This window comes from Peromyscus eremicus, chromosome 3 (genome assembly GCF_949786415.1).
Source record: "Peromyscus eremicus chromosome 3, PerEre_H2_v1, whole genome shotgun sequence".
NCBI lineage: Eukaryota > Metazoa > Chordata > Mammalia > Rodentia > Cricetidae > Peromyscus > Peromyscus eremicus.
Genome location: NC_081418.1, coordinates 134,777,196 through 134,786,881, shown reverse-complemented (window position 1 = coordinate 134,786,881; position 9,686 = coordinate 134,777,196). Strand labels below are relative to the sequence as shown.

General features: G+C 53.8%; 2 protein-coding genes across 2 annotated transcripts; both read left to right on the top strand.

Moving 5' to 3' along the window:
- Positions 1-52: 52 nt before the first annotated feature.
- On the top strand, positions 53-678 carry LOC131906503 (uncharacterized). Its single transcript, XM_059257119.1, has 3 exons — positions 53-217; positions 291-416; positions 592-678. Exons 1-3 carry the CDS (start codon positions 53-55, stop codon positions 676-678), a joined length of 378 nt encoding a protein of 125 aa, XP_059113102.1.
- Positions 679-1,264: 586 nt separating this feature from the next.
- Positions 1,265-9,445, top strand: Eno2 (enolase 2). The gene is made up of 11 exons (XM_059256900.1): positions 1,265-1,614; positions 2,096-2,191; positions 2,294-2,352; positions 2,662-2,731; positions 3,111-3,244; positions 3,429-3,651; positions 5,500-5,697; positions 6,424-6,625; positions 6,903-7,011; positions 8,150-8,208; positions 8,499-9,445. Exons 1-11 carry the CDS (start codon positions 1,530-1,532, stop codon positions 8,566-8,568), a joined length of 1,305 nt encoding a protein of 434 aa, XP_059112883.1. The 5' UTR covers positions 1,265-1,529; the 3' UTR covers positions 8,569-9,445.
- Positions 9,446-9,686: the final 241 nt, after the last annotated feature.

The following is a 9,686-nucleotide window of genomic DNA, read 5'->3' as shown; positions in this document are numbered from 1 at the left end:
TTCCTGTGTCTGAGCGAGTTCATGAGCCCTCTTGGTGGGCTTCTCCATCAGCATGGGTCAATACCTGCCGCAGTACAGGAGCGAGGCGGTGCCTGCTTCCCTCGAGGTGGCTGGACATAGGTTGGGAGCGCTAGAGCGCTTAGCGGGTGCCTATCCCGGTCCAGGATCGCCCCGGCCCTTCCCCCACCCGTTCGGTTCCCCACCACCACCCGCGCTCGTACGTGCGTCGGCGCCTGCAGCTCTTGACTCATCGGGGGCTCCGGGTCACATGCGCCCGCCCGGCTCTCTAGACTCCGCCCCCTGCCCGCCCCCCGCCCGCGCTGGGAGCTGCAGCGGCCGCCACTCCTGCTCTCTCTGCGCCGCCGCCGTCGTCACCGCCACCGCCACCGCCACCGGCTGAGTCTGCAGTCCTCGAGGTGAGGCCCGTATCGGGCCGCATCCCCCTTCCTCGCCGCGTCCACTCCCCGCTGTCCTGGGCTTGGCCCGCCGGGAGGGTGACGCTGCATACCTGCCCGTCACCTGCCTTCCCCAGCATCCTCCATCCCGGGCCTTCCGGACAGCTCCCGGCTTTCTGGCTCTTACCTCCTCCAGGTTGAGGTACCAGCTCTCTGCACCCGCTTCTCTAACTGCACGGTTCCACCCTCGCCTGGCCCTCTCCCCTCGCCGGTCTTCGCCTAGGGTCCTGCCGATTTGTTTCTTAAGTTCGATGTGTCTGGGCGGGCAGCGCGTGTTTTCCTGGCACGTCCTTTTTTGCTTTGCGTTTGGGGATATACCTTCTCTCACCCTTCCTTGGCTGCCTCAGACTTGTTCTAGACTCGTCCTTCTGTCCCTCCTTCTCTTTTGACATTTCCTTTTCTCCGGTGCATGGGGGAGGGAGGAGAGGAGTGGGGAATTTGACTGGGGGCAGGGAAGACGATGGGTCCAGCCTGGACTACCTCACCATTCCCCACTGCAGCACCTAGGGACTGGAGGCCCCAGGATGCTGTCTCCAGACTCCTCTTGAAAAGAGGAGGAATTCATATCTGGGAGAGAGGTGACGACCCCGGAGTGTTGTATAGACCCTGTGTATGGGGGCTGTCAAGTTGGGGCTCCACTTGCCCAGACGAGCCCTCTTCTTCCTGTTCCAAGATCCAAGGGAAAAAAATGCCAGCCTGGCAGCCATCCCGCCTGGGGAAGTCTAGGGGAACCCCAATGGTCGGCGAAGCTGCTGAGGGGCGAAGAATTCGCTGTCGAGCCCTCCCCTCTTCACTGCGGTGTTCTCCCAGCTTGTCATGAGATGTACCCCGCCCCGACTGCAGTGACCTCCCCTTCCTCACTGCGTTGACCTTTCCCTCTCTCCAGGGGGGAGGGAGAACCCCTTCTCAGAGGCTGACTGCAGCCAGCTCCTCCCCACCCCCTACCCACTGCAGTAACCTCTTTCCCAGCCCTCCCAGCCTCTGGCCCCGCCCACTGGCCCCAGGCCCCGCCCTTCTAAGCCTCTTATCTTTCTCCTTCCTTCACTTCCACCCAAGGAGATTCCAACCATCATCATGTCTATAGAGAAGATCTGGGCCCGAGAGATCTTGGACTCCCGTGGGAATCCCACCGTGGAAGTGGATCTCTATACTGCCAAAGGTGATGGGCGGGGCATGGGCTTTCCACAGCCCCCACTTCCCCTATGCTGGGTCTGGCAGGTTTCGGAGATTTTTCTTCATACTCAGGGGCCAGGGGGTGCTAGACCAGGTTCCCAGGGCTGGATTGTGGAGTCTGATCTTCCTCGACCTGTGAAGCCAGGCTAGATGGGTCTGTGTTCTAGCCCAGAGTGAGAAAGGCCCTGCCTCTAGGTCTGTCTGCGTGCCTGTGTGCGCACTGGAGCACGCATGCTCTGCCTAGCATAGCTTTGTTTCTGTGGCCTCCCACACGTGCCTGTGAGGCCTCAGATGGGCGGATGAGGAGGCCTTGCTTGTGCAGCTGAGACGGTGTATGTGAGTGTGTGTGAGTCTGTGTCAGGGAACAGTATGGGGACAAGTCTGGCTGTGGCAGGCGGGAGTTTCGGCTCCAAGAATCCTTGGCCCAGCGTTTCCTCTCTCCTTCCCCCTCGAATGTCTTCTTCCAGGTCTTTTCCGGGCTGCAGTCCCCAGTGGAGCCTCCACAGGCATCTATGAGGCCCTGGAGCTAAGAGATGGGGACAAACAGCGTTACTTAGGCAAAGGTGATGCCATCCCTCTCCTAGCATGCCCCACCCCCTAGATGCCTCCCCCTCCTCTTCTCTCTACCGGCTCCTGGACTAACCAGCCCTTCTTCCCCTCTCTAGGTGTCCTGAAGGCAGTGGACCACATCAACACCACCATTGCACCGGCCCTCATCAGCTCAGTGAGGCCTGCTCTTTCCTGGGGGTGGCTGCTAGACCAGAGTCCTAGAAGAATTCTTGGATCCAGGGAGGGACAGGGGGAGGCAGAGAAGCCCGCTCTTTAGGAATTATGGTTACAAAGGGAAGGGTGGAAAAATACTGCTAACTACCCCTGCAGGTGCTCCCGGTCCCTAAAGCTGGCAGAGCAGGCCGCAGTCACAGGGATCTGGTGGGACCTTGCTCACACAGAAGACTGTGTGTGAATGAGGGGACCCTCCGTCTTAGGGCCTAGCCCCCACCTTGGCTCTGGGTAATGGGGGCTCTGCTCACAGGGTCTCTCCGTGGTGGAGCAAGAGAAACTGGACAACCTGATGCTGGAGTTGGATGGGACTGAGAACAAATGTAAGCAGGGGCTGGGCTAGGAGGAATAGAAAAGCACAAAGAACTGGAGGGGCCGTGCTGGGGACACAGTGAGTGTCAGAGGACCTCCTCCTTCCTCGCCCAAAGCCACTGCAGAGGGAGGGAGTGACATTAGACAGAAAGACAGGAGTTGGCATGACGTAGTCCGGGGGATAATTAGGAAGATGTGAGGCCTTCCCTTCCTTGTTACTTCCTCCCCCAACCCCACTATTTGTAGTAGAAAATGAATGAGTCCCTGCTGGGGGTGGAGCATGGGGGTGGGAGGTCTCATTTATTGGCTTTTCTAGGGAGTATAGGTGGGGGCAGGGGCTACAAGAGAGAGGGACATTTTCGCTCAGTGCCTTCCTCTGTAATCTCCTAGCCAAGTTTGGGGCCAATGCCATCCTGGGTGTGTCTCTGGCCGTGTGTAAGGCTGGGGCAGCTGAGAGGGACTTGCCCCTCTACCGCCACATCGCTCAGCTGGCTGGGAACTCAGACCTCATCTTGCCTGTGCCGGTGAGCCTAGCCTCCTCCAGGAGGAGGGAGCATGCAGCCCGGTGAGGGATGAGGGGAAGCAAGAGAAAGGCTGGGGGTGTGAGACCTGAGCCTGGCATTTGGGGGACCCCATCCCAGGGCCGGGAGGGAAAGGCTCTTTGACTCATCTGTGACTCTCTGAATCTGACCATCTGTGGCTCCCCAGGCCTTTAATGTGATCAATGGTGGCTCTCATGCTGGGAACAAGTTGGCCATGCAGGAGTTCATGATCCTCCCAGTGGGTGCTGAGAGCTTTCGGGATGCCATGCGACTTGGGGCAGAGGTGTACCACACACTCAAGGGGGTCATCAAGGACAAGTACGGCAAGGACGCCACTAATGTGGGGGACGAAGGTGGCTTTGCTCCCAATATCCTGGAGAACAGTGAAGGTGAGGCCGGAGCCCTTACTCCAGCTCTGAGTCTCACATTGGGAAAGGGGCACACTTGGGTCCTGAGGGGTACTGGTGGAAGGTCCTGGAACTTCTGAAAATCTCAGGAGGTACCAGCCTTTAGGGCGGGCTCCAGGGGGCCTTCTGATTTCACACATAGACCTTGGATATCAGTCTTTTATCTGCCTAGCATGATCTGTTAGCATAGGTCCTCGCTGGAACTGGTGAAAACATTGGGAAGTGGTCTGGGTAAGGTCTATTTTATCCTGTAATGCCACATGCACCATGCTCTAGGGAGGCAGTTACACATCGGTCTCATCCCCTTCCCAGGCTCGCAGAAGGTGTCTAGGATCCCCACAGTTTCTGTGCTGCAGAGGGGGGACTAACTGTAAAGGGAATGGTTAAAAGTGAAGGTGCGGCTGGGGGTAGAGCGCCTGCTCAGCCTGTCTGGAGCCACCACACCACATACAAATGTACGCACATGCATGCACACACATGTAAATACTGATTGATACACAAGTGTGCAGAGATTCTGCTCTGGAATCCGATTACTTGCATTTATTTGAACATTGAAGCGTTATTGGCTGGAATCCCCAACACTTGGGAGGTTTAGGCATGAGGGTTGCTATGAGCTTGAAGCCAGCCTGGGCTACATAAAACCATGCCTAAAAAGAAAGAAAAGAGAATGAATAATAACAATAAAGATGTAGAAGTGGTCTTTTTAAGAACCAAGCATTTGCCAGGTGGTGGTGGCGCATGTCTTTAATCCCAGCACTTGGGAGGCAGAGGCAGGTGGATCTCTGTGAGTTCGAGGCCAGCCTGGTCTACAGAGCAAGTTCCAGGTCAGCCAAAGCTACGCAGAGAAACCCTGTCTCGAAAAACCAAAAAAAGGGGAGGCGAGACCAAGCATTTGAGTAGGGTATGGGGGTGCACACCCTTAATTCCAGGTAGAGACAGTTACATCTCTGAGTTTAAAGCCAGCCTGGTCTGCCCAGAGAGTTCCAGGTTAGCTAGGGCTACATGGTGAGAACCAATCTCAAAACAAAACAAAAGGAATAATCCAAGTTCTACAAATATCATTGAGGACTAAATGAGATAATATATGTAAAATGCTAATATGATGTGATACCAAAGAAAACCCGCTACTAGGAGTTGGAGAGATGGCTCAGTGGTTAAGGACGCTTGCTGCTCTTGTAGAGGACTTAGGTTTGGTATTCAGCACCCATGTGATTCCAGGGACCTAACACTCTCTTCTGGCACCTGTGGGCACCAGCATGCCCATGAAGCACATACATACAGGCGGGCAAAATACTCAATACACAGAAAACAAAAATAAATAAATCTTAAAGCATACACACACACACACACACACACACACACACACACACACACACACACTCTCACACACTGTTAGCCAGGCCTGGTGGTGCAGACCTATCATCCCAACTGCTTAGAGGCTGAGGAAGGAGAATTGAAAGTTCAAGGTATGCTTAAGGTACAGAGTGAGTTCAAGGCCAGCCTGGGCAACTTAGTGAGACCCTTTCTCAAAATGAAAGAGAAAAAGGGGTGGGAATGTGGCTCAGGGGCAAAGAACTTGCCTCAAATAAATGAGGCCTTAGGTTCAAGACCCGGCACCAGGATGAGGTGTGGTGGAGTAGGAGGGTAGGGGAGGGGCTGAGGGCAGGGGGACCAACACTACCAGGAAGGGAATTCCATTCCTCTGTCTCCCCAGAGCCCATCCATACCTCCCCTACCACAGTCCTCTCCTTCCACTCTTAATTTCCTTTTCCTCCCTCTTTCCTTCCTACCTATTTCTCCGACTTAGAATTTCACTGTGTTTGTCTCTAGCCCTGGAGCTGGTGAAGGAAGCCATCAACAAGGCTGGCTACACGGAAAAGATCGTGATTGGCATGGATGTTGCCGCCTCCGAGTTTTATCGAAATGGCAAATATGACTTGGACTTCAAGTCTCCCGCTGATCCTTCCCGATACATCACTGGGGACCAGCTGGGGGCACTCTACCAGGACTTTGTTCGGAACTATCCTGGTGAGAGCAAGGGATGTGGGAGATAGGAAACAGGGAGAGCAGAATAGGCAGGGCCCCGTAGGACACCTGTGAACTTGATGGGGTGTAGTCTGGTGCTAGGTAATATCCTCTGGAGCCTGAGAAGCGGGGAGAAGGGGAAGGAAGTTGCTGCAGAGCCACGCTTTGAGTGGCAGGTAGATGTGCCTGGAACTGGGATGGGTCTCCTCCATCTGATTCAGAACCTGGGCTCTAAGAGCTACTGGGCCCTAGGAAGGACTCTGGAAGGAGCAGGGATGGGGAGACACGGATGGATGTAAGGAAAGCGGCAGGCTTCAGTATCTTTGGTGAAGGTAGGTACTGACTGAAGCTGGCACTGCTGGGAAAGGATCAGAGTTACGGAGTCTCCATATCTACCAAAGGCTTCTGCCCCACTCCGTGGAGGCAGCTGGTCTCCATCTTCCTGAGACAGAGCAAGGTAAAATAGATACCAGTGGAGGAGGAGAGAGCCAGACTAGTAAAATGAGGAAGGACTTCCTGGCAGTAGGAATAGAACTAGGTGAGGATACAGAGAAGGCCAGCTCCCGGGTTCCTAAAAACTGTAGGAAGGGATAGGAATCCCAGCAGGCTTCTTTGGGGGGGGGGGGGCGGGGAGACAAGGATGAGGAGGCTTTGTTGGCTGGGAAGTCAAGGAGGGTGTCCCTCCAGAACTCAAGAAGCGTCAACAGTCCCTCTCCACTCCCTCTCCAGTGGTCTCCATTGAAGACCCATTTGACCAGGATGATTGGGCAGCTTGGTCCAAGTTCACAGCCAATGGCGGTATCCAGATAGTGGGTGACGACCTGACTGTGACCAACCCCAAGCGCATCGAGCGGGCAGTGGAGGAAAAGGCCTGCAACTGTCTGCTGCTCAAGGTCAATCAGATCGGCTCAGTCACAGAAGCCATCCAAGCGTGAGTGGCTTCTGCCTTCTCCCACCTGGCCCTTGTTCCTTCAGGATCCCTCCTTCAAGCCCTCCTAGCCCGATTCTGCCCTGGAATGTTGATGAAAGTTGGGTACCCTTCACAATTCTCTCACTTCTGTTCTCTCTATACCTTATGTTTGCCGCCGCCCCCCCCCCCCCCCCTTTAGTCACTTTCCTCCAGGCGTTCCTTGACATAGAGCAAGCCTGGGGCTGGGAGGGAGTACCTGTGCCTCGGGGCAGAAGGTCAGTGCTGGTGTGTACTGCAGGTGCAAGCTGGCCCAGGAGAATGGCTGGGGGGTTATGGTGAGTCATCGCTCTGGAGAAACGGAGGACACATTCATTGCTGACCTGGTAGTGGGACTGTGCACAGGCCAGGTGAGTGGAGCAGTCTGTGGTATTAGGAGAGCTCTTCGTAGGGTTGATGGGTTCTAGGCCCAGGTGGTTACTCTCCTGCCAGAAGATCGAGAATCAGAGAAGGTTCTAGCACAGAAGTAGGCCAGGCACTGGCATCACACACTTTTAATCCCAGCACTCAGGAGGCAGGTGGATCTCTGTGAGTTCAAGGCCAGCCTGGTCTATATAGTGAGTTCCAGGACAGCCAGGGCTGTACAGAGGGATCCTGTCTTAACAAACAAGAGTGAAAGGGGTAGAAATTTTGAGCTGGTGAGATGGCTCAGCAGGTGAAGGTGCCTGGTGCCAAGCCTGACTGACAACTTGATTCCCGGGATCCACATGTTGGAAGGAGAGAACCAGCTCCCACCAGTTGTCCTCTGACCTCCGCATGCAGACCATGGCATGAGCAGACTCACAGACATACAAGCAGACACTAAATAAAGTATTGATTTTTACAATTAATTAATTAATACAAATGCAGAGTAGAAGTTTCAGGGCTCGACAGGTGGTGGTGGCGCACGCCTTTAATCCCAGCACTCGGGAGGCAGAGCCAGGAGGATCTCTGTGAGTTCGAGACCAGCCTGGTCTACAGAGCGAGATCCAGGACAGGCACCAAAACTACACAGAGAAACCCTGTCTCGAAAAAACAAAAAACAAAAAGAAAAAAAAGTTTCAGGGCTCAGTTTAGCTCAGTTACAGAGTGTTTGCCTAGCTTGTGCAAGGTCCTGGGTTCCACTAAAAAAAAAAATAAATAAAGGTAGGGCATGATGTCGAACACCTTTAGTCCCAGCACTCAGGAAGCAGAGGCAGGAGGATCTCTATAAGTTCAAAACCAGCCTGGTCTATAGAGTGAGTTCCAGGACAGCCAGGGCTACATAGAGAAACCCTGTCTTGAAAACCAAACCAAACAAACAAACAAACATCCTGGGCTTGGTGGCACATACCTGTAGTCTCAACACTTGGGAAGCAGAGACGGGAGGATCAAGAATTCAACGCTAGCCCGTCACTTTTGAGCCTTCATGAAACTGTCTCAAAATAAATGGGATGGGGGAGAGGAGGGTAGGGCTGTCCAATCAGGTGAAGGAAATCTTTAAGCTGCATATCCCCTGGAATGTTTCAGATCAAGACTGGTGCCCCATGCAGATCTGAACGTCTGGCGAAGTACAACCAGCTCATGAGGTGAGGCGGGTCCCTGAAGAACAAGAACCTGAGGCCCAGGACTAAACACCCCATTAGGCCACCATTCCATCTCTAGCATCCGGGACCTGGAGAGTAGGTGATGCCAAGAAAATACTTTCTAGTGGGTTTAGGGTTTAGGGATGGTCTGATTGACAGATCACTAAGGTCACACTAAAGCCAGGGAATGTTCACTTTGGGGCAGTCCTCAAAGAAGGAGTCTGAAGGGACCCAGAGAGAGAACCAGATCCCTCCTGCTCCCCTGACTTCTCCCCTTCTGGATCATCTCTCAGAATTGAAGAAGAGCTGGGGGATGAAGCTCGCTTTGCGGGACATAACTTCCGAAACCCCAGTGTGCTGTGATCCCTCTGCTTGCCTGAAGACTGGAACCTCCATCTCATCCTCCTGGGAGCCCCTTCTCGCTGTCCTGACCTGCCATAGTTCACCCAGAGTCACCCAGAACAAACACCTCAGCTCGCCTGCTCTGGCTGTCCTTGGCTTCCACACCCCCTGCTCTCTCTGCTCTTCCTCCTCTCTGGGCCCCATTTTTGGGGATTCCATTCTTCCTGCTTTCCCGTCTATTCTCTCTTCTCTTAAAAAACTGGAAATGAGAATGAAGATTAGAAGGGGATCCACAGAAGAGCCATCAGTGTCTGACAGGAACTTCAGGATTGGTGTGTTGAGGTGTTTAGAACAGGGCAATGGGGCCATGTGGCACGTGGGCTTTACTGTTCTCAATGTTGTGTATAAGCTATGAACTATGCATAGAACTGGTGTTTGGGGAGTGCTGGATGTGGGATCATGTTTGGTAAGGGGTGTGTGTGTGTGTGTGTGTGTGTTATTTATTTATTTATTTATTGTTCAGCTTGTCAATCAGTCAGCTCCCCATAACTATAGTCTGAAATTGACGAATGAGACTTGACAAAATTGGGCATCCATATTTTCATGTGGCTACATCCCAAGATGACCCAGGATGGGAGGTTTTGCTAGCATGGGAAGGGTAACAGAAAAGGGCCTTAGCAATTGTTTCATTTAGTGCACTGACTGAAGCCTGGTACTTCACAGAACGGCGCTGTGTGCCTGTGGGCTTCTCTCCCTCCCACGGCGCTCTCCCCAGCCCTAGGTTCCCCAGTTCTCCAGCTTCACCAGAACACTGCCTCACTCCCCCATGCCGTGTTCCACAGTCGCCACCCTCTCTGGGGCTTTGAAATGAGCATCACTATTAAAGTCTGAATCACAGTGCACCACCCCGTGTCTGAGGAGTTTTACTCTCTGCTCCATAGGAGAGGAGGGGAGACGAAGGACTGGACATTGGTGACACTCGACCACAGAGCTGGGGAGGGCACAAAAAGGGAGCCACTGAACATATGACCAAGTCTGTGGCATTGTGAGTAGGTGGGAGTCCACGTTGTTTTTACCTTTTTGTTTGTTTGTTTGTTTGTCTTTTTGTTTTGAGACAGGGTGTCTGTGTAGCCCTGACT

Excerpts from the sequence above, each read along its gene's own strand:
- LOC131906503 (XM_059257119.1), top strand. The coding sequence starts at position 53 with ATGGGTCAATACCTGCCGCAGTACAGGAGCGAGGCGGTGCCTGCTTCC. Across the intron at positions 218-290 it reads CCCCACCACCACCCGCGCTC|ACTCCGCCCCCTGCCCGCCC; the intron begins GTACGTGCGTCG and ends CCGGCTCTCTAG. Across the intron at positions 417-591 it reads CTGAGTCTGCAGTCCTCGAG|GTTGAGGTACCAGCTCTCTG; the intron begins GTGAGGCCCGTA and ends TACCTCCTCCAG.
- Eno2 (XM_059256900.1), top strand. The coding sequence starts at position 1,530 with ATGTCTATAGAGAAGATCTGGGCCCGAGAGATCTTGGACTCCCGTGGG. Across the intron at positions 6,626-6,902 it reads GTCACAGAAGCCATCCAAGC|GTGCAAGCTGGCCCAGGAGA; the intron begins GTGAGTGGCTTC and ends TGTGTACTGCAG. Across the intron at positions 7,012-8,149 it reads TGGGACTGTGCACAGGCCAG|ATCAAGACTGGTGCCCCATG; the intron begins GTGAGTGGAGCA and ends GGAATGTTTCAG.